Source organism: Fusarium falciforme, chromosome 1 (assembly GCF_026873545.1).
Source record: "Fusarium falciforme chromosome 1, complete sequence".
NCBI classification, from domain to species: Eukaryota; Fungi; Ascomycota; class Sordariomycetes; order Hypocreales; family Nectriaceae; genus Fusarium; species Fusarium falciforme.
Window position 1 is genome coordinate 5,769,228 of NC_070544.1, and position 24,452 is coordinate 5,793,679.

At 53.6% G+C, this 24,452-nt stretch overlaps 7 protein-coding genes across 7 annotated transcripts; 3 read left to right on the plus strand and 4 right to left on the minus strand.

Annotated features, from left to right (window-relative positions):
• Positions 1-1,058: 1,058 nt before the first annotated feature.
• NCS54_00164800 (Hypothetical protein) lies at positions 1,059-3,747 on the minus strand (the record flags this gene model as incomplete). Its single annotated transcript, XM_053147270.1, has 2 exons — positions 1,059-2,680; positions 2,730-3,747. 2 exons carry the CDS (start codon positions 3,745-3,747, stop codon positions 1,059-1,061), a joined length of 2,640 nt encoding a protein of 879 aa, XP_053003245.1.
• A 750-nt stretch (positions 3,748-4,497) lies between these two features.
• NCS54_00164900 (Nicotinate phosphoribosyltransferase) lies at positions 4,498-5,983 on the plus strand (the record flags this gene model as incomplete). Its single annotated transcript, XM_053147271.1, has 3 exons — positions 4,498-4,693; positions 4,750-5,812; positions 5,863-5,983. The coding sequence occupies 3 exons, from the start codon at positions 4,498-4,500 to the stop codon at positions 5,981-5,983; spliced, it is 1,380 nt and encodes a 459-aa protein (XP_053003246.1).
• Positions 5,984-6,902: 919 nt separating this feature from the next.
• NCS54_00165000 (Hypothetical protein) lies at positions 6,903-7,589 on the plus strand (the record flags this gene model as incomplete). The annotated part of the gene is made up of 1 exon (XM_053147272.1): positions 6,903-7,589. The coding sequence occupies one exon, from the start codon at positions 6,903-6,905 to the stop codon at positions 7,587-7,589; it is 687 nt and encodes a 228-aa protein (XP_053003247.1).
• A 445-nt stretch (positions 7,590-8,034) lies between these two features.
• Positions 8,035-9,600, minus strand: NCS54_00165100 (Fumarate reductase; the record flags this gene model as incomplete). The annotated part of the gene is made up of 1 exon (XM_053147273.1): positions 8,035-9,600. The coding sequence occupies exon 1, from the start codon at positions 9,595-9,597 to the stop codon at positions 8,035-8,037; it is 1,563 nt and encodes a 520-aa protein (XP_053003248.1). The 5' UTR covers positions 9,598-9,600.
• Positions 9,601-10,900: 1,300 nt separating this feature from the next.
• Positions 10,901-11,843, minus strand: NCS54_00165200 (Acetate permease A; the record flags this gene model as incomplete). The annotated part of the gene is made up of 3 exons (XM_053147274.1): positions 10,901-10,994; positions 11,050-11,445; positions 11,506-11,843. 3 exons carry the CDS (start codon positions 11,841-11,843, stop codon positions 10,901-10,903), a joined length of 828 nt encoding a protein of 275 aa, XP_053003249.1.
• Positions 11,844-19,915: 8,072 nt separating this feature from the next.
• On the minus strand, positions 19,916-21,301 carry NCS54_00165300 (Hypothetical protein; the record flags this gene model as incomplete). The annotated part of the gene is made up of 1 exon (XM_053147275.1): positions 19,916-21,301. One exon carries the CDS (start codon positions 21,299-21,301, stop codon positions 19,916-19,918), a length of 1,386 nt encoding a protein of 461 aa, XP_053003250.1.
• A 1,440-nt stretch (positions 21,302-22,741) lies between these two features.
• On the plus strand, positions 22,742-24,250 carry NCS54_00165400 (Hypothetical protein; the record flags this gene model as incomplete). The annotated part of the gene is made up of 1 exon (XM_053147276.1): positions 22,742-24,250. One exon carries the CDS (start codon positions 22,742-22,744, stop codon positions 24,248-24,250), a length of 1,509 nt encoding a protein of 502 aa, XP_053003251.1.
• Between the last annotated feature and the right edge of the window lie 202 nt (positions 24,251-24,452).

Here is a 24,452-nt window from a genome sequence, read left to right on the forward strand (position 1 = left end):
GCAATTCTGCCACCTCTAGGCTTATTCCGAGGCGGATCTTTCCTGTCTGTGGATGACTGACGTCGAGTGGCTATCGATCCTCAAGATCCCCTCTTGTCACTCACAGCGCCACAACAATGCCTCTTACCCCATCCCCTCGTGATGAAAACTGCGTACACACTCTCTTGAAGGCAAAACTACGTTGTTCAAGCTGCTGTGGTTCCAACTTGACCTCTCTTAGATCAAGTAGGACGTCGTTGGTCTCATTACAACATTGTGGCACACCAACCCCCAATCCCCGTCACCCCATCAGACCGCTCACTTACACACATATGGGAAGTTGCCCGTCGATGATGTTGGTCTACATGAAGCCATCTCTGCAGTAAGACCAATCTGGGCAGGGCCTAGAAGGCTCCTTTGATGGCCTGGGGACGCGCGTTCTCCGCGGCCCCTGCACCTGTCAATATATCTCTGCGGGTTCTGCGAGCTACACACGGCTGCTTGCGGCAATTGAGTGAGGGCCCGGGTATTTTAGCTTGGTCGGTATTGCTCTGGTGACGCATGGTTAGGCGCGGTTTTCGGGATGTGGTGTCCTGTCACGATGTTGAAGGTTTAGGCCTTCCTTCATCTTGGGCTTCGTACATGATCCTACCATGTGAATGGCAAGACGGGCCGGGAATGGATCCTAGAGAAAAGACCTCATTACGGATAGACCAATGGGAGCTAACTGTGATGGGAGACTTGCCCGAGAAACAAGGCTGGCGTGGAGGTGAGGGCATTCAAGTGGTCACGGTACCCCCATCAAGGGCATACGTATGCTTGCGTTCAGAAGCATCATCCATCCTGTACCAAGAAACCTGATTCAAATAAGCCGTACGTACATTGGCTTGTGTAGCCGTACAGAAACCCATCCAAGAAATCTACAAATCAGAAACTCTCCTTGACCCCTGATATCCATTCATCCTATGTATCCGCTCTCTCTCGGCCCCCCCTACGTGACTCGAAAAATCTGGACAGGCCCCCTTTCACACAAAATGTACACACACCACATGCCACCATCCAAAAAAGAGAGTATTGAATTACCTCCGCCACTGCTCAACGCTAAAGTAGCTCTCGGGCATTTCCACGTCCCACGTCGGCCTCTCCACCAGAGCGACCTCGAGGGGCTGGTCCGCCCGGCTTAGGGGCACAACACCAAAGATGGGTCGGTACTTGTATGTCATCCACCAGCTCTTGCGCTCACCGCCAGTCTCTGCGACCTCGAGGCCGTTGTTGCTCTCCTCGTGACGGTTCCGCAGTTGGGCGAGCTCGCCGTCAGCCTGGTCCATCTCATCGTCGCTGTCGACGTCCTCGGCTCGCGGAGCGTCGTCCATATCGATGTCCTCCCACTGCCCGGCCGTGTGCTTGCGGACCTGCGAGGGCACGAGAGCTCCCTGCTCCATCTTGCCTCCGGCACCGCTAGTAGGACCGGTTCTCTTCCGCTTGAGGCCTTGCTTGCCTGGGGTGGCCGTGGGATCGCTGGCCTCACTCTCCACTGTAGGCTTGGGGAGATCCTGCGCCAGGTCAAGCATCAGCAAGAAAGACACACCGTAGATCCAAGCGCGAGAGCCCTGCCAGAGAACACCCTTGGCCAGGTCGAGAAGATCCTGCACAGGTGCGGGGAGGTCCTTTCGGGCATGACGACGAGACCAAGGAGTGAGAGAACCCTGGAGAGGGTGGAAGGTGAGCAGGCTCCACGACGAAGTGATAGCAAGGAGGGTGTAGTCATCGACATGGTCGGATACGGCAACTGCGCCGTTGGCGGAGCCCTTCGCTTGAGGCACGTCCTCAGAGAAAGAGAGGACTGTAGCAGCCGAGGGCAGCTTGGGCAGTAGCTTGGCACTAGGGTTACGAATCCACTGCCTGACGCTGGACGATGCATCTTCCTCATCCTCTGAGGAGTCACCGTCGTCCTCTGAGGACGCGTCACCCTCAGACTTGGCGTTGGTCTCCCCATCGGCAGGTAAGATCCAAGTATCCAGATATCCGGCTAGATCGGACGTCGCGAGCACCTTGGAGTCTGCTGAGAAGGCGATATGTGTGATGGTCCTGTCGTAAGCCCCCAATCCGCCATTCTGGATGTAACGTGGAATCTGGCGTCGTAAGCGAGCAAGTCGTTGTACTTGCGGTTCAAAGGTGAAGGCGTTTTTGGGCTCATTAGGGTCAATCTTGGCCATCACAACCCGAGACCCCTCTTGGATGGCGCAGAGCCACTGAGAGTCGGCAGAGAGCTGAACTTTTGTGGCACCAATGGTTGTAAGCTTCTGGGGAAGCTCGAGAGAGGACATCTTGACATCCGAGGGCTTGACGGGGTCATGATGGCTTAGCGTGAATGCCTTGACATCGTTGGCGGTAGAGACAACGAGGAGTGTGCCTTCGGCGTTGATAGAGGCTGAGGTGATATTCGAATCTCCCTTGACAACGATAGTCTTGAGGAGCTTGCGGTTCTGGTTGATGTCGACATTGTCGCCCTTGGCGTTGAACATGTCTGTAGCTGATTGTCGAAGAATCCAAACGTGAACCTCTCGCTCCCACCAGCTGACCACGAAGCGAGCCTTGGGCGCACTGAGAAGAGGTGCTTGCTGCGGTAGGCTTGACATGATGCGGTGGTTCTCACGTCCCATTTCCTTCAGGGGAACCACGACGGGATTGGCATCGGGGCCTAGAATTCAGTTAGCGACGCTTTAGTGATATAGAAAGGGGGAACTGACCTCCAGAAACAACAACGCTGATCCGGCCACTCTCGAACGATGCCATGGACTTGACATCGTGATCGTGATATCTCCTGCCCCAGACCTTGCTCCATCGCTGACCGGCGCCAGCATTCTGCTTGTAGAGGATTGTGCGCCGGTCCATGCCTCCACTGAGAATTGAGGTGCCGTCGGCGCTCGTGGCAAGACTAAGGACATCTTGCTTGTGGCTTTGGATTCGCTGAGTTTGCGTATATGTCTTGCCGTCCCAAATGCAGACCTGGCCAGTCGAATCTCCTGAAACAATGTTGCCCCCAGGCAGACACTTGACAGACCAGACGATAATGTCCTTAGATCCACCGACGAGGTCAGAACCCAGCGTCATCCTGCGCAACATGTGGCCCTTTGTGATGTCGTACGCGCGGATCGTGCTATCGGAGCATCCGATGATCGCGACCTTGCGGGATTGGAAGGTGATGCTGACCATCTGGGCCTTCTTGGTTGGGGATCGCAAGAGGACTCGCTGGAATCGGAGGTCATCATCCTCGATCGAGTACATGACGAGCTCGCCATCAATTGTGCCAGCGACGAGCTTGGTGGAATCCTGAGAATCGACTCCTAGGGTTGTCTTGTCGGAGCCAGCAGGCTGGGCGGCCATGCACCAGATGTCGCCGTGCTGACCGCTGGCATGCCTCTTGGGCTTTCCCTTCACGAGATCCCACTCGGTCACTGTAGAGGTGTAGCCTATGCTGAAGAGGCGCGACTTTCCAGCGACGACGCGTCCATCGCCGAGATCCTGGTCGGGCTCGTTGACCCAAACAAGTCCATCGACGCTTCGATCCTTGCCTCCAGGGATGATGAGCTCCTGGTTCCAGGAGCCATTCGAAGGGTTCCAGATCTCGATGTCGCCATTCGCTCGTCCGATCGCAAGTCTAGCGTTCGAAGCTTGCAGGGCCGACCGCGTCTTTGGGTGCGAGAAGGCGATGGCGTTGATCGCGGACGGCTTGTAGGGGACGAATCGACACCGATGGACGTCCATGGTGACGGCGGTTATCGGCTTTGATTGCGCTTCTCGGTCGCGTTCCGTCGCGTGATTGTGTTCTTCCTTTGTTCCAGTACCAAATATTAATTCCGAGTGGTTGCGCAGATCGAGAGTTTGTCGTAACCTGCCGCCGCGTACCCAGGCGTTGAGGTCCAAGAAGAAAGATGCTGGCCTCGCAAACTTTCCAAATTTTTTTCTTTCTGGAAGAAATAAGGTGTGGTCATAGCGCCCAAAATGCCCCTCCATCCCCACCTCCTGTGGCAGGAGCAACCAACCCTCTCTGCCCCTCTCCTGCTGCGTCTAGAGCGGCGGCGCGGTGGGCGGCGGGCTCTGGAGCGGCTCCTCTCTTCGCCGATTGAGCGTTTCAGCCCATTCTGAATGCGTCACATTTTGTCCTTTTCGGCCGACTTTCTTGGATTGTGACTCAAACAACCTGCGCTCTGCCAAAGGAGATTTAATCTTGCCGACGTCATCGCCCCCAGCCTTGCGACACCTTCTCGTCCAACGTCCCTTCTCCATCCCCTCAGCGCGACGTCTACCAATAATCTCCGTTTTCCTCCATCTCCGCAACCCCTCGTGAGCTCAGGCGCGCCGTCTCTCCGAGCTACCCACGACTAGCCTGCCTGCCTTGTCAGCTCCGCATCTCCGGCCTCCTCTCCCCAAGTCTCTGAGAGTCCAGCGCTGCGTGCGTCCCTCCGTCTACGCCGTCCCCGAAATCTCTCAATCACGTCGCAAAAGGCCGCAATCATGGACTTCAACAGCTCTTCGCCCTTCCCCGAGGGCGTCATCTCCTTCCTCGACACCGATCTGTACAAGTTGACGATGCAATGCGCCGTTTTCAAGTTCTTCAAGGACGTCCCGGTCACGTACGCCTACACCAACCGAACTCCCGACAAGAAGCTGTCGCGAGCTGCTTTCAAGTGGCTTGAGGAGCAGATCCGAAGTGAGCTCACTGCGAATCTCCTAGTGGGTATCCTCAGGACTAACCTTGATGACCAGAGCTCGGAAACATCTCACTTTCCACCGACGAGTACCTTTTCCTCAAGAAGCACTGCGACTATCTCACTGCCGATTATCTCAACTTCCTCAAGGAGTTCCGCCTAAGTCCCCGAGAGCAGGTCATCGCTACCTTTACGCCTGTTGGTGAGGATAATGGAGATGACTCGGTTGTTGGCGACGTCGACATCCAGATCAAGGGAGCTTGGGTTGACACGATTCTCTACGAAATCCCCATGCTGGCGCTGACATCCGAGGCATACTTCCGTTTCATGGATACGGACTGGAACTACGAAGGACAGGAGGAAAAGGCATTCGAAAAGGGTATGACTTTGCTGGAGGCTGGATGCGTCACTTCCGAGTTCGGCACACGAAGACGCCGCGACTACCACACACAGGCCCTTGTATTTCGAGGTCTAGTGAAGGCTTCTAAGGAGGCAGAGAAGAAGGGCTTCCCTGGCAAGCTCTCCGGAACCAGCAATGTCCACCTGGCCATGCGCTTCAACATCCCACCTGTCGGTACTGTCGCCCACGAGTGGTTCATGGGCGTGGCGTCGATCATTGGTGACTACAAGAAGGCCACCGAGGAGGCACTCCGACACTGGGTGGGCTGCTTTGGCACTAAGCTTGGCATTGCCCTGACCGATACATTCGGCACTCAAGAGTTCCTACGCTCTTTCAGCCTGCCTGTGCGACCTGTGGAGGGTGGATTCCCAGCCGAGACCTTCCAGAAGGCCGATGGAAGCATGAAGACGTACGCCGAGACGTTTGTCGGAATTCGACAGGACTCCGGTGATCCCGCCGAATACACCAAGGTGATGCGAGACTTTTACGACAAGCAGGGCATCACGGACAAGAAGCTCCTTGTCTTTTCGGATTCCCTCAACATTGAGAAGTGCCTCGAGTACAAGGCCATCTCGGACAAGCTGGGTTTCCAGCCAACATTTGGTGTGGGAACGTTCCTGACCAACGACTTTACGCACCTCAAGGCCGGCACCAAGTCGGTGCCTCTGAACATTGTCATCAAGCTCAGCTCTGCAGGAGGCCGCCCAGCTATCAAGATCAGGTAAGTTCCTGCCCCCAGAAAATTCTTAAGACGAATCTAACACGTAACAGCGATAACATCGGCAAGAATACCGGCGACAAGGAGACCGTCGAGAAGGTCAAGAGGGAGCTCGGCTATGTTGAGCGTGAGTGGAAGGAGGGAGACGAGACGGCACGATGGGGAAAAGAGTAAGATACCAAGGCCGTAATCGCCTACGCCATGCACATTTCACCACAAGGTAGATTTGAAAAGCAGAGAAAGCGAAGAGAGGGAAGCAACAGCTTGGATACGGTGATAACAACGGAAGCTGAGGACATGATCATTTGAGTAACGATTCCCCGAATAGACGACAAGCATCTACTAGACGCTGCTTTGAAATTAACATGCATGCAATACATGCTGGATGAGGACACTCGAGACTTCTGGCTGAGCAGGATGCCTCCTTCCCTTGATGCTGTGCCACTTCCCGCATCCTGCGAGGTCACTTCCAAGTCAGGGAGAAAGGCTTCCCGAAGAACCAGACACGGGGCAGTGCCTGTCCTGTCTGCTCCTCGGGTAGCAATTCAAGGAACCCGAGGGGCTCCTGCTCATTAACCTAGGGGAGTTCACTTGCTGCCACCTTCCCTGTAATCGAAGAGCTGGTCAACCATCACAACAGTGATGGGAAGGGGGAGAGTGGCTAGATACGCGAAGGTAATTTAATGAACTCTTCAGCTAGTATAGATCCAAGTTCTTCATTGTAAGATAGTTGCTTTCAGCGCTTCATTAAAGCTATGAATGATGAAGCATTGGACCGAATTGATTGACTTTGGTATGGAGGATTGGTAGGTACGCTGTTGAGATTGGCGTGATTCTTGTTGAGATATTGGCAAGCACGCCCGGCTTCGTCTATCCATTGGGACTCTCCTTCCTTCTTACCTGTAGCATCTATATAAGCTCTGTCTTCGACGCCCACGACCAGCTCATCATTCTTCCAACTCCATCCATCATCCAGCATCTATCATTCACCATCAACCATCCACCATACATCCATTCCCAGTGTTCCTTCACTTGCTCTCTCTAAACACCAACTTCCATCGTTGTAGTTCTTCCCTCTCGATCACCCGTCACCATGCTCATCATCAACACCATCCTCCTCGCCTTGCATGCCACCATCGGAGCGTCGGCACCGGTCCTCGACGGCGACAGAATGCAAGTTGAGCATCATAGCGACAAGTCAACCTATTGGTACCTCCCTGAGCACAACCCCACGATAACAAAACCCGAACACCTCGGCCTCCGGGTCATCGTCCAGGCGGTAAAGGGGCCCGAGAGGGTCGACAAGGCCATGAAGGGCAAGGCTTCGAGAGAGGCTGCGGCTACCAAGACTACGGCTACGACAAAGGATACAGCTCGACCGCATGTTCGTCGCAACAACAACGCACAAAAGGGATCAGGCAAGATTGGTCTCCTCGAATCTATTGCACTGGCTATCGGTATCGACCCCAAGTCCATCTCAGAGTATCTGAACAACCTACGGAACGATTTTCCCGTCCAAGTTCATGGCGCGCTGCCAACTTGTCTCAACCAGGCCACTCGGCAAGGCCTTACGGCTATCGAAGCTTCACTATCCAGTATCCCCAAGTGCATGAGTGCCACCGGCGACGAGATCGAGATTAGCACAGATGGCGTCGAGGTCGACGCAGATGGGCTGCCTGTATGTCTTGATAAGGCGGGCCAGGATGCTCTGGACTCTATCCAAAATGCACTCACCAACTTGGGCGACTGTGCGACTGCGACCCCCTTGTCCAGGACTTAGGGTTAGAGTTGGTGAACGGTGGAAGATGTCAAATGGGTGTGTAAGATGGTTGTTGAACAGTCGAGAGTAGTGTTCTGCCTGTATGAATTGAGAGTATTGATACACCAGACCTTGGTTCAGTGGACTAATGATGTGACGTGACTATGCGATCTTGCGCCGGCGTGTCGATTGAAGCTGGTTCCGATTGCATCTATCTGTCTCTTTCTTTTGCGTCTGCCCATGGATGTATGTATGTATATGCCTAACATGGTGATGAGTTCATCGTTGACTCCCAGCCTGAGCACACGGTCACAACATTCGGGGCACAGTGCAGATATTGAATCATTATCCTTAGTATTGGACTAGCTAACATAGACGCACCTCACCCCAGGCGAGTAAAAATGTACAGACAAAAGTGCGAATTGAGCATCATGTAACAATCATGTCAAGGCTCGCTTCACCACATCTAGGACGAGGCGGCAATCTCAGCACCGGCAGTCCGTCCATAGACAACACACTCCAGCAGGGAGGATCCTCCTAGACGGTTGTCGCCGTGAATACCGCCAGTAATCTCTCCAGCGGCAAAGAGACCGGGAATGGGCACGAGTTTGTCGTCGCGCTTCCGCAGGACGTGGGCCTTTTCGTCGATGGCAACACCTCCCATGGTGAAGTGGACAATAGGAGTGACACGGCCAATGTAGATGTCTTGGTCGCGGTTCTCCTCGCCGGGCTTGAGGGTCCATCGACCGTGCGTCTTGCGGCCAAACTCATCCTCTGCCCCCTCGGCGACGGCCTTGGCGTACTTGTCGACAGCTGCGATGGCGGCGGGCTCGAGGTCGCGGACCTTGACCTTCTTGAGAAGACCCTTCCACTCGTAGAAGCTGATGTGGTTGGCAGAAGCCTCAGACGCACCGGGGTCGAGGAGAATCGTCACGTCCCACTGCTTGATGGTGCCATCGCCGTCTGTTGCGGCGGGAAGCTCCATAACGGCCTTGCTGACGTGCTCGCGTGTCTCCATCTCGTTGACGAAGCGGGAGCCAGCAGAAGAGAGGAGGATACCACCCTCGCCACGGAGCATCTCGGCAGCGAGGAACTTGAGCATGGTGTTGGGGCTCGCGGGGTCGACGAAGCCTGTGGGGTGGATCTGCACGCTGTCCATATCGAGGAGCTCGGCACCCACGGCGGTGAGTATGTCATGAGATCCGGGTCGCTCCTCGTTGGTTGAGGGGATGCCCTTGAGGTCAGGACGGTAACGAGCTAGGAGACCGGTGGCATCGCCTGCGAAGCCGCCGCTGGCAAACATGACAGAACCCTCGAGGCTATGCTTCTCACCCTCGAATTCGTACTCGACGCCCTTGACGGCGTCGTCCTCGCTTAGAAGCGCCTTTACTTCGGCGAGGTTAGTGATGGAGAACTTTTCATTCTCCTTGAGCTTGTTGAGAAGAGCAATCACGATTGCAGCTCCGGGTGGTGTCTTTCCAGCGCCGCGGTGGGTGCGAGCAAGGCTGTGGCCGCCGAGAGGAGCGACGACACTCAGGTCAACGCCGATCTCATCAACGAGCCAGTTGACAGCTGCTGCGGATTCGCCGGTGAGCTTGGTGATGAGAGCTTCACGGTCGACGGGTGGCTGAGCAAGGCCGAAGCGAGAGCCCGCTGAGCGAACGGTATCGCTATAGAAGAGAGTGTCTCTCTCGACACCAGCAGCTTTCTGGTACTTTGTGCCAGCGCCATTGATACCAGAGGAAGCCTTGATGCTGTTGCCGCCGGGCTTAGGAGCGCGGTCGAGGAGGTGGACTGAGGGCGCACCGCGCTGAAGAGCCTCGTATGAGGCTGAGAGGCCTGCGAGGCCGGAGCCCACGACGATGACGGGGCGACGAGCGGCGGATGTGGACATGGTCTTTGAGAACACGGATGTAAAGGTTGAGAGGTGGTTTCCGTAGAGCATAGCAGTGAATGCTACCGCGATGCCGATGCAGGAGAGGAACAGGATCTGCGGCCTGCTCATTGTCCAGCGGAGGATGCGAGGCATTGAATGGAGTGGGATGCGGGGAGGCGGTATCGGCCGTGGGTTGCTTGCTTTTATGGCCGACTATACTCAAACTGGACACGTTGAGGGCATGACGACGACGATGTAGCTTAGCTCAGCAGGAAAACTGTCGGTGACTTGCGAATGACCTTCTTTGGAAGGGAACTGGGGGTATCTGATCAGCGGATGGATGAGAAAGCACGGCATGAGATGATGGTGGACTGTTGGCTTGGTGGTTCGGAAGTCATCAGGTGATTTTCCCCCATCGTACGATGTTTGATCAGGTTCTGGATTGAGCTTCTCCGGGAGGAGTGTGTAAAAATAGGGGTCCCAAGTGTCGCCATTTATAAGATGATCTTTTTGTAAACTCCGAAGGATCTCGGTAGACGGAGAGATCGCTTTTTGCGAGATCCAAGATTTTTGGGAAGGGATAGTAGGATTTGCCATGTGGTGCCTTTCCGCCGTACGTGGGGCCGTGTTGGGATCCGCTTTTATCGGTGACGCGGTCCCGCTTTGCCGTGCCGATCGCCGGGATTTCAAGATGGATCGGGAGGAGGGCATGAATGTCGTTAGGCACCAAACTTGATTTCACCTGCGAAACTTGAATGATATCACTTGACATAAAAAAAAGTGACATTTCCCCCATGTCTGCTACACTCTTTTATAACACGGTAGATAAAAGAGTAGATGCCATTTCCACCGTTTGTCCCGTCAAGTGGCTACGCGCCGATAAAGTGACCCCCACACAGCTGATATGATAAGCCGTATCCGTACCCGTGATCAGTTTCCGGATGCTGTCTACAGTGGGGAGCCTCTGCATGGCGTCGGCACGGGTCATGCGAGATGAACCGGCGGGGATCGAGACTGAAACGGCCGTCGGATCCGGGCCGGGACAGGCCCGAGGAACCGTCGGTGGGGGCTCCGTTCCCTGCCTTCGGGCTCGTTCTCAAGCTCTTACTCAGAATGGCCACATCTCGAGAACAGCTCACTCAGGGAAGTTCATATACATCATCACATCATTCGTCTCAAGCAGTTTCTATGTCCACTTTGATGTCTTTGTACAAAACTATGTACAGTTCCCAGTCAATTAAAAAGACCGCTATGCCATATATGCAAAATATGTCTTCCTCCGTTTCGGTAGCGGCTATATAATATGAGCCGGTGGCCGCTGGCTGGGGCAGCGGAACACGCTCTCAAATACTCCTCCAGCGAGCCTGGTTCAGTCCGGCTGACAATCTCTTCATACTTTTATGATAAATTTCAAGTCATGACGCATAAGACGCGAGAATCTCTCTCCATTGTTGAATTAAGCCAGCTCTCGCTCAGTCTTCTGCTTGCGGAGCTCGCGGGCCTGGTCCGACCAGGGGAAGTGGATCACGGGGACCTGGAAGAAGGAGTTGCTGAATACAAAGTTAGCAAATGGTTTTCATGTCAGAGTCAAGTTCAAAGACATACCTGCTGTCCTGGAGACCAGCCAAGGCGTTGTACCACGCGAGGAACGCGGCAAGGAATCCAAAGAGACCTGCAGCCTTTTGGAGAGCGATCTGGGCAGCGTGGTTGCCGAGGTCGTGGGCATAGTTCTCGCAAGCGAGCAAGAGGAAGCAGATATCGAGGAAGAAGAAGAGAAGGAAGAAGGCGAGGGTGGACTTGAGGGTGCAGATGAGGAGGAGGGTAGTGAAGATGAACCATCCAGTCAAGAAGAAACCCATGACGGATCCAGTGTCGCCCTCATAAGGTCCATCAGCACCGAGGACATTCCAGGTAGGAGTCTGAAGCAGACCATAGGCGATCCAGAAGCCACCATATGACGACAGAGCAGTAGCACCGAATGTGTTGCCAACAGCCATCTCCCTATTGAGTACGTGTTAGCTAAGGTTTCAATCTTGCATCGAGTCTGAGAAGTAGACATACCACATGCCAGCAAGCAGCTGAACAAGACCACCGTAGCCAAATGCCAAGGGGATGGAAATGGCAGGAGCGGTCTCACCACGGACATGCATGTTGATGCAAGAGAGAACAAAGGTGGTGAGGGCGAAAGCGCATAGTCCTAGGGGAGCCGGGTTGGCAAACTTGCGGTGCTCCATTGGCTTCCAAAGGCCGGGCTGGAGGGCACCTCCGAATGCTGCTTGCATGGAAGTGTAGTCGACATGGTGATGATGGTGGTGAACCTCCTGGCCGGCGATGCTCTGACGGTCAAGGGTGACGCTCTTGTCCGAGTCGTGGTGCGAGTCGTGAATACGGTCGGCCATTATGGATATGATGTAAGGTTCGATGAGGATAGTCGAAGGATAATATTCAGAAGAGCAGGATATCGGCGTCCCAGGGACAATGGGAGCGGTCGTGATAGAGAGGTTCTGGAGGAGGGATTGGTGTAAGTGAAGAGGGATAGTTTAGGTCCAGTGGCGTAAACTATGAGAGGTCCCTCGAGGTTAGGAGGAAGGAAGAGATGAAGGACGTTGACTGACGTGGAGGAACAGTCTGGGGAAACGGTGGGGAGAGAGATTGGGTTTTTAAAGTGAGTGACGCTGGGGCAAGATATGATGAGATTTATCTAAACGGGGTCTGGGGAGGGGAGAACAGGGACAAGAAGGGGACGGGATATGAGCAAGCGGAGCAGGGGACTCAAAGACCGCCTCCTCGTGCCCTCGTGGTAGAACGAGACCAGACTGGGCAGTGGAGGCGACGGCGAGGGGATACCTGGTGGAGGCCAATGGCCAGTGGAGAAGACGAAGTGGAGGGAGGGCGGAGTAAGCGGAGGAGGGTGTGGAGAGAAGAGAACCTGACAGGGGGTCTAGTCCATGTCCGGGGTCTTTTTGGGTCTGGATGGATGGATGGATGTATCAGAGACAGGGGGGTTTATGGATATGTTGAGAAGGAGACTTTCAGAAAGTGACTGTGCGAAGCACATAGACTGCCATTGTGATGAGAAAAACGTGATGTCAAGGTCCAGGCTTTGAAGGTTAAGGACTATCGTATGCTTCAAAGGCCACCCTGAGGTGAAGCGGTATGAGCGGATGAGGGGATAATGACACGGCCAGCCATGTCTCTAAGCAACACGGTTGCATCAACGAGGGATAATGGAAGACATGAGGGGAAACGCAGAGCAGATGCATCATTGTCAAAGCGTACGACCTCGGACGACCGACCGAGCAGTGCAGAAACGGGAGGAGACGGACATCAAGTTAACAAGCCAAGGCAGGTTCTTTCGGCAACGACAATGAGGAGGCCCCAACATTGAGCCCGCGGGGAAGAGATCGGAACCATGGGGAAATGAAAGAACTCGGTGGTAAGACATCTGTATATCCGCCAACAGCATGGTCTGGTCAGCGACCGAGGAGTGAGGACCCGGGTGAACCAACCATGGTGCCCGGCCTTCAACTTCCAAGCGCTTCAGACAGGCGGAATACGCCCAAAGCGCATGCGGGGGAGTGCTTAAGGAGCTCCTGTACGTGCGTCAACCTGGTTCGATCGTCGCCGATTCCATGGTCGCCGGCGTCCTGGATCCGCGGGATGGCGTCGGCGCCACGGGACGTCCCTCTCAGTCACTCGCTCCTTTTTTGCCAACCTGCACAGAAGGACAACTAAGAGGAGCAGCAATGTATCTGACTAAAGAGAGTAGGTAAGCGTAGCAGCTTTGAAATCGGGAAATAAAGTCGGTAAAGGATGTTTGGGGGTGGATCAGTACGAGGCGTGGAGTTAGACCGCGGAGACATGAATGACCCCGAACTCGTCCAGGGAGGAATAGCAAGACCTGATGGAGAAACAACTTGTTAATCCGCGGTGACGGATAGGCTGGAATGAAAAGTTGGGGTAAATCGCATTCCCCATCATCGTGAAGCCTGGATATCCCGGCACAGAGGTAGACAACTCGTCTCATTGGGAGAGCGTCAAAGCACGGCGAGGCGGAAATGGAACGATCCAGGGACCGACAGACTCGAAAGAGCGCATACAACAAGCATTAGAGTGAATAAGAAGAGGCATGCAGGACACATCATCCGCGGAATTGACGGGGTATGCGTTGTGACGGAGACTGGCGATGGATGTTGTGTGAGGAGCAATGGAGTAGACCAACCGAGATGGGCAATTTTTTTCTCTCCTTGGTACGTACCGTGTGCCTGGTTTCAGCCCTCAACCTCAATGCAGTGATGAGACGGAAGGTACGGACGGCGCAGGACGTAATAAACCCGGATATCCTCATCTCAAGATTGGGGGAGATCGCGTAATCCGCCTCACTTGAGAGAGCCGAGGGCTACATGATTAGTATCCGGCGCCTCCTAAGTGGAGGCATGTCCCCGCGCCCGCGGATCGCCATACGAGATGAATAAACTAGCAATCCAAATTGACGTCTGTCAAGGTAAAATCATAGGGGAGAGGCCGTGAGGGAGAGCACGTGGACTAGGCAAACCAAACTCAATGTGTCCAGGGTCGTCAAGGTGGCCTGGGTGGAGAGAGGTTGGGAGGAACCTAGGTACGTACACGTAGATCCACACCCACACCCAGGCACACACAACAAAATTTGACAGGATTTTCCTCCGACGGCTACGGCCGAGATGCAAGACGAGGAAGGGAAAAAGGCCAGAAGGGGAGCGGGCGCGGGCGTGATTGGATCAAGGGGTCTGGGCGTGTTGGAGAAGCTCTAAGCAGGGGTGTGGTAAAAAATACGACGCCTTGAGAGACAGTATTATGTTAGTGCTGGTGATGTCGACCTTCAAACCTCACTGAGACATCAAAAAATAAACAATCTGGAAATTTCGGGCCCTGGATCACGGAAATCTGGGGAGACTCTGGGGTCTGGAGAAGGACCTGCTGCTCGTTTCCCCGTAAATCTGTTCAGCAAATGACGATGACGGCGAACATGATGATGAATACAAGATCCGAGGCAAATCTCCCCATGGACGTTGACCGAAGGTTGGCCCAAACTGGCGCAACAGTGGGGAAACAAGAGAGGCAAGAAAGCAGCAGGAATCTCTCGTCACAAATCAATCTCCTTGGGCGGCAACAAAGGGGGCCCAGTTTATCGTGCGCCGACATATCCGTGAAAGGGCATCGACGAGGGCCGTGTGGTGGCCTGTTGCTGCTACGATGTCTGGCATGAATCTTTTGTGACAAGAGGTTTAAGCGAACTCGACGTTTTAGCGGTCCAAGTTGTTCGCGTCTATGCCGAGTTTTAAAGCCAAGTTTTGCTTCGATACGCAAGAAAAGCTTGCAAATGACGACAGCCCAGGATTTCTCCAAATCCCAAGAAACACGCTTGGAGGGTTCTCCTCACCGACGAGTTGGAGAAGTCCCTGGTCACCAGCCGTGGGGTCCAGACACCCAAAACCAAGACGACCAGTGTAAGCGGGAGGGGACCGTCAAAGTATGCGCCATGCCATGCCATGCTGTGCCATGTCTCTCTCGTCCGACACAAGCATCGACCACCTCCTACTCCAACTCTTCAACTCCAACCGTGAAATTGCGCCGGCATACGTTGACCTTTTTCGAGGCGCAACATCCGGCAGCCTAATTGCATGGGTGGCGTTCAACACCATCACTCATTAGACCAGGCCTGTTCGTCCAAAGACCTCTTGTCGCATCATGGCACGGCCAGCCAAGCCCAAGTAATGCCGGTATTGGCGTCTGCTCCCGATCGTAGTCTCTGCTGCTGCCAAGAGTGAAAATGAGAGGAGGCGTTCAAAGAGCCTCATTCACCTGCCCTCTCAAACCCCCTCAATCGTCGGCGGACAGCCCGGCTAATGAGTAAAACCAAATCACAGCATCTCGAGACTTATCCTCGGTTATCCGTCGGCATTCGAGAGATGGATCTAGCAAGACATAACCGACGCCGGAGCCGTCGTAGGGCCGCATCGAAGAGCAGACCTGGGTCGTCACTCGACACTAGACAAGGGGGGGCGGTGGAATTGTCCGGCATCCGTGGCTTGGCAGGAAGAGGCTCTTTTGCATCATCCTTGCTCTTGAACAGGGCATGCCACCTCGGACCAACCGCCTCAGTGGTGGCGATTGGGTCAACCGAGAGAAGAGGGACAGCAACAGCGGGACCTTGACCACCATGATTGGCTTCTTCCCCCTCGTCAAGACCGAAGGGCCGAGTTGAGAGGGGGCGTGTTCGGTCCAAGTCCGTCAAGTTCTCCAAAAACAAACGTCTTGTTACCCTCGTTGGGTTTGAGTTCCCGGGAATGGGATCGGGGATTGATGAGAAAATGTTAAAACGGGACGAACTAGCGACTCAGTTAGCGTCAATCTCTGCAGCCGCCCTTACTAAGGAAGGGGACGGGCACTTGCTTGTGGCGCGCATACAAACCTGCAACAGCCCACTCTCGAGGTGCCTGGCCTCTGAGGTGGGCTGCAGCAGCGCGCATCAGCTGCCTTCAGGCTGTTTTCCAGAAACATTGTCTGCAAGGGTTTTCCTAGACGGCAGGAACACCCGGCGCCCAGCAAATTTAGTACTCTACGCACTAGGACCGGACATCCTGGGCAGGAGCGATTCACTCACACTGCAGCTGGGTGCAGGAACACGGTGACGCCACGCCCCATTGCGCATTGCGCCTGCCGCAGAGGAGAGACCCCCAACAGTCCCTTCGCCTCGCTTAAGGAGGGAAGGAGGCACAGTCAGTGCCTGGCCTGGCCTGTCTCCTCCTCACCAAGACTCCCCTCATCCCAGCTCATCCCCTCAGCCTGTGTCCCCTCACCAAATTGCTCCTCGCCGTTGTCTTTTCTTTCAAACCACGAAATTGGTTCCATCTTTCATGTTATGGACCTTTAAGCAAGCGAAAACAACTGAGCTTCTTCATTCCATCGGCCTTGCCGTCAGTGCTAGAACGTCCCCTTTTTGGCCAATAATGGGACCGCGATCGTGGCCGGCGTCGGCGGAGAAGGAGACCACAATAAAAAAAAAAAAACTTGGCCCCCCATCACCACCATCAAAAATGTCGCTACGTACGTATGTCCTTGCTCGCCAGCGTGGGAGCGTGGAACTCCGAGACTGACGGTCCCACACGCAATCCATGATCGTATGAGCGAGGCTCTGCCTGTCGTTATCTTTTTGTCTCACCAGATTCCGCCTGCGGGACCGTCACCTATCGCTTTCTCCGAGAGACCTCCGTTACCATGACCGCTTGGGGTTCGCTGCTGCTACTGCTACCAATATTAGCCCGCATGGTGCTGGGTGGATGCAAAATGACGGTTGCAGGACTCCCCAAACCCCCAACACGATGGAGGCCAACACAGGAGAGTTTCTATGGCAAAGGACGTCGAGCTCAGCAGCAAGAGAACGCCCATCAATCAAACAAACAATCATCCTCTCACGCTATCAGCGGCGATCCCCCTGGCCATGATGAAATTGGATCTCGGATCACGGCTTTCTCCAACTGCTCAAAACCCTGCTCCAAAACAAGCACAGGCCGAAAAGCACAAGCCACCTTGTCTCGCAACGTACGCCAGCCAAGAGAAAAGAGCCGCGAGGCCAAGAGGCTAGAGGCCAACCTCAGGGATCTGATCGCCCAATACCACGCGCATGCCGTCCTCTAGCGCTTCCAGCTTTGACAAGCCACCGCCGCCGGGTCTCGACGATGCGACATCGCTATCGACACGTCCTAGAGTGTGAACACCTTACGGACTTTAATGCCCGGAACCACTTTGAACCTTGAGCGTTACATGCGTCAAGGTGATCAAGTGAACTCGTCGGGTGTTGAGCCTGTTTGTTGATGCTTCAGGCTGGCAAAAATTGAGAGAGAAACATTGCCAAAGATGGTGGTCGTAGCATCAAAGATGCACAGTAAACGATCTGGCAGGATCATGCTGGCAGTTCCAATGCTTGCCGTGGCTGTGGCCAGGTCACAACTTCTTCGCCAATGCTCGTTTGCAAGCCAGTGGGCATTCGTTATCTCGGTGTTCCACCGCTGCCCCCTGACCGTTGGTTCAAGACGTGGACCAGGCAGCTAGCAAAGTCCTTTCTTACGGCGCATTTCGCTCTCCGAGCCCTCTCCGGCCGAGATGTCCGTCACGATGCCAGAGAGACGGTCAAGTTGACCTCGGTTCGCCAGAGCCCAACGCCCCTTCTTGATTTCCTTGATGGGGCAGGGAATCTTTGGTCAAAACTGAGATTTACTTCCGTCTCCGATTTAGGCAACTTCCTTTCCTCCGAGTGCTAGTCTAGAGTGTTGTTGAACCGTTTCGTTGATATCGAGATGTGACGTGACAGGAGGCGAGTTCCTGAGTCGTGGCATCAATATTGGTGGACTCACGTCGATCATTTGTCACATCACTAGCAACTTGACCTCGGTTATGGTTCAACACATCTTACTGTGTCTGACCGTTATACGTGCCATCTTCCACGAGTAGTCATAGCCCCTGGGAGTCAGAATCTACTCAGGGGGCCTCACTTTCACGACTGGAAGCCTCACGACAGTCACAAACATGGCGGCCACTGGCAGTGACCATGTCTACAGGTCTTGCCACTCTTGAGAAACACCCTTGAACGACATGAATCCACGCCTGCTCGCAGGGAATGCCTCGTCAGAAGGCATAACCCTGCTTCCAGATCTTTAAAAGTTGAGACCGTGCCCCTTACTTGCCGAAACAGTTCACCGTCGAAACCACCAAAGCAGCATCGTCAACCATTCTTTTTGACTGTAGAGAATGTACAGCTGCGGCTCCGCATCATACATCGTCTGATGTGTGCGTCTAAACGCCCAAAGTCGGAACTCGCTGCCGTTGAGACTCAGAAATACCCCTTTTGGGACCCCTAACCGCTTGGGTATGAACAGAAATCCCTTTCACGACAAGCCTCTCCTTGTTAGAACATCGAAAAAACGAACCGAAAGCATACATCCAGCTCTAGAAGACACAACTGCCGATAACGAGGTGGTGTTCACATCCTTCGAAAGCGAATGCAGGTGTTGCGAGGACAGACGAAAGAATCTCGCGTTTCCTGAGACCATATCTCATCGTAAATACCGCAGACCCTTTTCTGCATTGATTTCTGTGTCCCGAGTAAATAGCCCCTGACTGGCAGAGCAATGCGCTTCAAGCCAAGCTCTCAACCAGACGACTCCTCGACACACTCGCGCACAACTCTCAAATCTCTTCCGTAAAATCATGATTCCCTCGAAGAGAGTTTTTGAAGTGAAGCAAACCTTAAAATGAAGTTTGAGTCGTATTCAGGAGCCTCCCACCATGGCCCCTCAAATCCCCCTTAAACTCGCCTCCATGCCAGTGAACACTCCCACAGAACTCGTCCCCAAAGCGGTTTCTGGCTACGACCACTCACAAATCTCGTGATTATCTGTATCTTTCAAATAATTGCATGGATCCCGAGTCCCACAGGTCACATCACCCGAGTTCCAGGCTTCCCCATATCCCACGAGCACAGGTCGTCTCCATGAAACTATCCCCACGGGGAACGTCCCCCAGGCTGACGCTCGAGCAAGATTCCTTTGGATCTCGAAAGGTCTGGGGCAATGCCGTGATAGCCGGGACCCACTGGTAGAGTGACTGATTCATGAAGGAGGAGTTGGGCCTTTGCCGCGCTTTGCCAGCAACTCCCTAGTTACACTCTTGGATCATTCTTGTCAGGTACTTGCTAACTAGTCGAAGCTACGCATGGTTGACTTTAGTTTGACTCTCGTCATACTTTTGCATTTCTTTGGTAAATGATGTTGTGTGGTGTGGTGTTGGTTTGGCCTTGGTGATGGCTTCCCCTGGCTACAGCCCACCCACGGTTAAGGTAGACACGACAATTACAATGTGTTGCAAATTAAATTGAATAAGCTATTTGTTTTTACTTTGGGTCTTACTGCGATTGATCCACCTCGAACTAGTTTATTCTTCAATGCCTTTTTGTTTTATTTGGCTGCCCTCCAACGAGCTGATGGGAGGTAGGGATCAATGAGGCGCAGCCCCTGAATCGTGGTTTTTAGACCCTTCACTTTCAACTTGTCAACTAGGTAAGTAGTGAATTCTTCAAATAATAACTAATAAAAAGTTGCTATTGCTATTTTTTTTTCTTTCTAGAATTATTCATAGGCTCTGATCAAAAACAAATAACCATCTCGTTGTCGAATAGCTCACCCCTGGGCAGGAAATCTTACCCTATACTCTCCACTTTCCCTTGTGCATCCACGACTAGGCATAACATGAATGGTTCGAGAGACTTCTACAATTAAACATTAATGAGGTACTTTTGGTGAGTTTAGAGGCTCCTTTGTATCGAAATCTGTATAAATTCATGATTGTCTAGATGTGAAAGGAGATTAAGCATGTAACTGTGTCCATCGCCCAAGAACATCACACTCGTTCAACAGACCAAGACCTAGACATCTCCCTATTTATTAAAACTAGCATTCTCCAATCCACGATACTGACGCTTCGGGGGCTCCTTGAGCAGGGAGTCACTGTCGACAAGCCAAGTTGGTTCGTTCGACTTGTTGCGCTCCCTGTCAAGCTTTTTGTATTCGGCGTGCTCGATATGATGGTACGTGAGGAGGGCCTTGATCTTGAGGAGGGTGTAGAAGTAGTGGCATGGAATGAGGAAGATAAGGAGAGGAAGGATTCCCAAGAAGTCGCAGTATCTAAAGTCCATGTGGATCATGGTCATGATCGCCTCCACCATCTTCATGCCAAACAAAGCTAGGAGAAACCAGCACAGGCTGAGATGATTCTGTGCGTAAAAATACGTAGACATAAAAAAGGTGACGATGATGGCATCCCAGATCAGAGTGAATGAAGCAAGCTCAGAGAGCCATGTTGCGTAGAGACCCCATGGATAGCGGAAGCACTGTTGGGAGGTGAGCATGTTGGCGCTGATGCGCCACGTACTTCTGATATGACGCTCGCAATCGGCGATGAAGTCAGAGAAGGAGTAGATACAAACCTCGGTGGTCGTTCCAGGGGTAAATGGGACGATGAAGCGGTCGTCATGCTGGAGAAAGTACAGGTTATAGAAGCTGTGCTCATCTGCCGTGAGTGCGCCGATTCTTCCAAAGAAGCAGTGCTCCGTCTCATACTCATCCAAAACCTGCTCAAGAGCGTAAGTGCGATACAGCACAGTCGACCCCAAAGGAATTGCGGAGAAATCGTAAGCGGTTGCGACTCGATTCTGGACATGCAGGTAAGCATACTGGAAGTTGGCTAACCGTTTCCAGCAACCGGTCCAGAAGGAGTCACAGAGAGGTGCGCGCACATACTTGGGTACTGTAATGCAGTTCAACACGGGATGCTCAAAAGGGCCCAAGGCCCCTCCTAGAAACCCGGATGGCCAAATCACATTGTCGTCCACAACTACACTGATGCGGGTCGTGACGCTCTTGACGGCGTGTGCAATCTGACGACGTTTGCTGCGTCTTGTGACAGCGCCGATGGTGATATGTTGCAGTGGAAACTCTTTCCGAAGATGCCTCAGGCGTCTTTCGAGGCGATCCCGATCTTCTATGCCGACAGCGACGATATAAAGATACAAGGGATGGTTTTTCAAGATGGTACGGAGACAGCACTCGATGTCTATGCTGTCTGGGTTCGTGACTGGGACGATGACAGAACAGTCCCGGGGGGTATGAGCTACTCTGTGTACGGGCGGCACGCGGCCCCGGATGGAGGATCTTGCGATGTCTCCGATTAGAGTCCCGATGAGTCGCAAGAGGCGCGGAGCGAGGAGGAAGCAGATTGCGACGAGACTAGCCACCTGGCCAGAGGTAGGAGCTTCGTCGCCCATAGTTGACGGGATGAATGATGTCCTGTGTTGTGTGTTGAGCGAAAGTGGGAGGACGAAGGATCTGTGGGCGAGTCGCGCAGGACGAGAACGAAAGATGGAACTGAATTTATATGAGCCTTATAACAACGCGAATGTTGTTGCTTGACAGAACAAAGCTGTTAGCTCTTCTTTGGAGTGTTCACTAGAACCTACTGTCATGTTTCCACGTTATTCTGCTGTTCGACCTCTGACAAGGCAAGAAACAAAGAAACCGTACAAATCATGGGAATAACATCACCGGTACCGAAAGAATCGTAGGTTCGGCCTCCCTAACCAATGAAGTAGCCTTTGGTAGTCGACATATTGGTCGTAGGGTCAAACCGACGAACCGACGGAATGTCGGGGAGGGTTCCTTTAGTGGCGATGACCCTGAGGAGCCATGAACAACCATTTTTGCGGGCAACCACTTGGGTATGAACATTGAGGCCATTGTAAGTTGACGGTTAGGCAATTGGTTGAAGGCCACAGATTAAAGAAGGAAAGGCTTGGCCAGACACAGATGGGAGTACCTTAGAAGAGGAGAGTACGTACCTCCAGCTGAACCATCACGTGGAGGACTCAGCACACTGGAGGCGGGAAGGAGCGCCCCCCGTTAGCCAATCGGCCGAGATGCATGCGTCGGCTGCAACCCCCCGCTTTATCCCCGCGGACGCGGAAGCTTACCAAACATATCCGATCCGCGAACTGGTTTGGTCTCATCTCACCCACCAGTTTAATTAATAAGCCTGCGCCAGGGCAAGCCAGTCCACGTTGCAGGCGTTCGAGACAGAGCCGGTCCTGTCGTGTTCCATTCCACGTGGAAACGAGACTTGACTCGGTTTCTTTCGGCTCGCGTTCCACAGACGAAACGTCAGCTCAGCAACTTCAACTCTCCAAGGTCCAACAGATTGATGGATGACGGCCTCGCCTCGTCCCCCCGCATTCTTCACCTCGGCAACACGATGCTAAAGGCAAAAGCCAAGAGTTGGCGGCGTTGCGCCCTCCTGCGATGCGACGCCAACCGAGCCAAAAATCGATGATCCAATATGCCTCCGTTCTATCCCCGGACGCCATTTCCGGTTGTCGGGATCACAGATGCGCAAATGCTGCCCTACGACTGGATCGTGACGGCAAAAGTGGCCCTCGCCGTTCCCCGATGACCAAGAAGCTTGGGTCTCGGGGGTCCATCTCTGACTCCGGATATCAGAAATGGATGGGTCCCGTCCCCCATCCTTGGGTGTCCCCCCGGCCCGCCTTTGGATGGGTCATAAGTCCAACCCTTCCATCTGGCAAATTTTGTCCTGACTCCTCCATCCTCCTTCATCCTCTCGTCCTCTCGTCGCCCCTCTCGGTGACCCTTTCGCCCTCAATTTACCTACCCGGCCTTGAAGTTGTTCAATTGGTTTTGAGAAACTTCAAGTCATGGACGAAAAGAGGAACTCGCAGGTCCCGGATCCGGAGAGGGGTTCTGACCGACAGAGCCAAGACACTTCCACTACAGCAGATGTCGATGCCATTACTTCAATTCATCAGACCGAAGATCGTCGTTCGGTCCAGGATAAGGAGAATGGCGACATGTTCCCCCCTCGGAATGACGGCCCTCCTCCTCCGCCTAATGGAGGATACGGTTGGGTCTGTACGGCCTGTGTTGCGACAATCAATGCCCATACATGGGGTCTCAATTCCAGTTACGGAGTGTTCCTCGCCCATTATCTCGCCAACGATACATTCCCCGGTTCTTCGTCTTTGGATTACGCCTTTGTTGGTTCTCTGAGCATCAGTTGCGCCTTGCTCATCTCTCCTGTCGCAACCGTCCTCGTCCGCGAAATCGGCACGAAGCCTACTCTGTTATTGGGAGTTGTTCTGGAAACCACTAGTTTGATATGTGCCAGCTTTGCATATAAGATCTGGCATCTTTTCCTCACACAAGGCGTCCTCTTTGGCCTAGGAATGGGCTTTCTCTTTGTCCCAAGCGTCGGCATCGTCCCGCAATGGTTCACTACCCGTCGATCCCTAGCCAATGGCTTCAGTGCAGCCGGATCTGGTCTCGGCGGTCTTCTTTACTCATTGGCATCGGGTGCCATCATTGAGAATATGGGCCTCAAATGGGCATATAGGATCCTGGGAATCCTGGTTTTTGTGGTCAACATCATCTGCACACTGCTTGTCAAGGATCGTAACAAGATCATTGGCTCCCGCCAGGCTCCATTCGACATTCAACTATTCAAGCGCCCCGAGTATATCCTGCTTCTCGGTTACGGATGGTTTAGTATGCTTGGATACGTCGTTCTCATCTTCAGTCTTGCCAACTACGCCAACTTCATTGGTCTCGGTCCTTCTGAAGCCGCCATGGTCAGCGCCATCTTCAACTTGGGACAGGCTGTTGGTCGACCCTTTATCGGATACTTTAGTGATCGGACGGGACGCATCAACATGGCCTGTGTCACTACATTCATGGCCGCCATTCTAGTCTTCGTTCTCTGGATCAATTCCAAGTCGTATGGCGTCTTGCTCTTCTTTACGATCGTGGGCGGAGCAGTGGGAGGAACCTTCTGGGCGACAGTGGCCCCTGTCACTGCTGAGGTTGTTGGCCTAGCTGACGTACCTACAGCGCTTAACCTCATGTGGCTTGTCATCGTCCTGCCTTGCACTTTCAGTGAGCCGATGGCGCTCGAGATTGTCACGGGGACAGGCAAGTACATCGGCGCTCAAGTTTTCGTGGGTTTCATGTACGTTGCGGCCGGCCTCTGCCTGTTTGTCCTGCGTGGGTGGAAGATTGCAGAGATCGCAGAGATTGCCCGAGTCACAAATCAAGATCCCGAGGACATCGATCGTGTCAGGACCCAGAATAGCGAGGCAGTCAGCATTAAGAGCAAGAGGGCTGGCCGGAAGAGGATGCTCGCCGAGTGCTATAAGTCTGGCTGGATCTGAAACGTCAGGTTGCCCCCTCAAGGCCACCGGTCTACCCCCCGCTGCATACTCGTTGACAGTACTACGTCACGTTCATACACACATGACCTCCGAGTGGTGTCTAAGTCGACTAATTGCTTTTGGGGGCGTTCACGGTTGCAGTGAACGCAAGTGATGGAGGGGTTACGAATGAAGGGAGCACCTGGCGAAGGATCTCAACTTT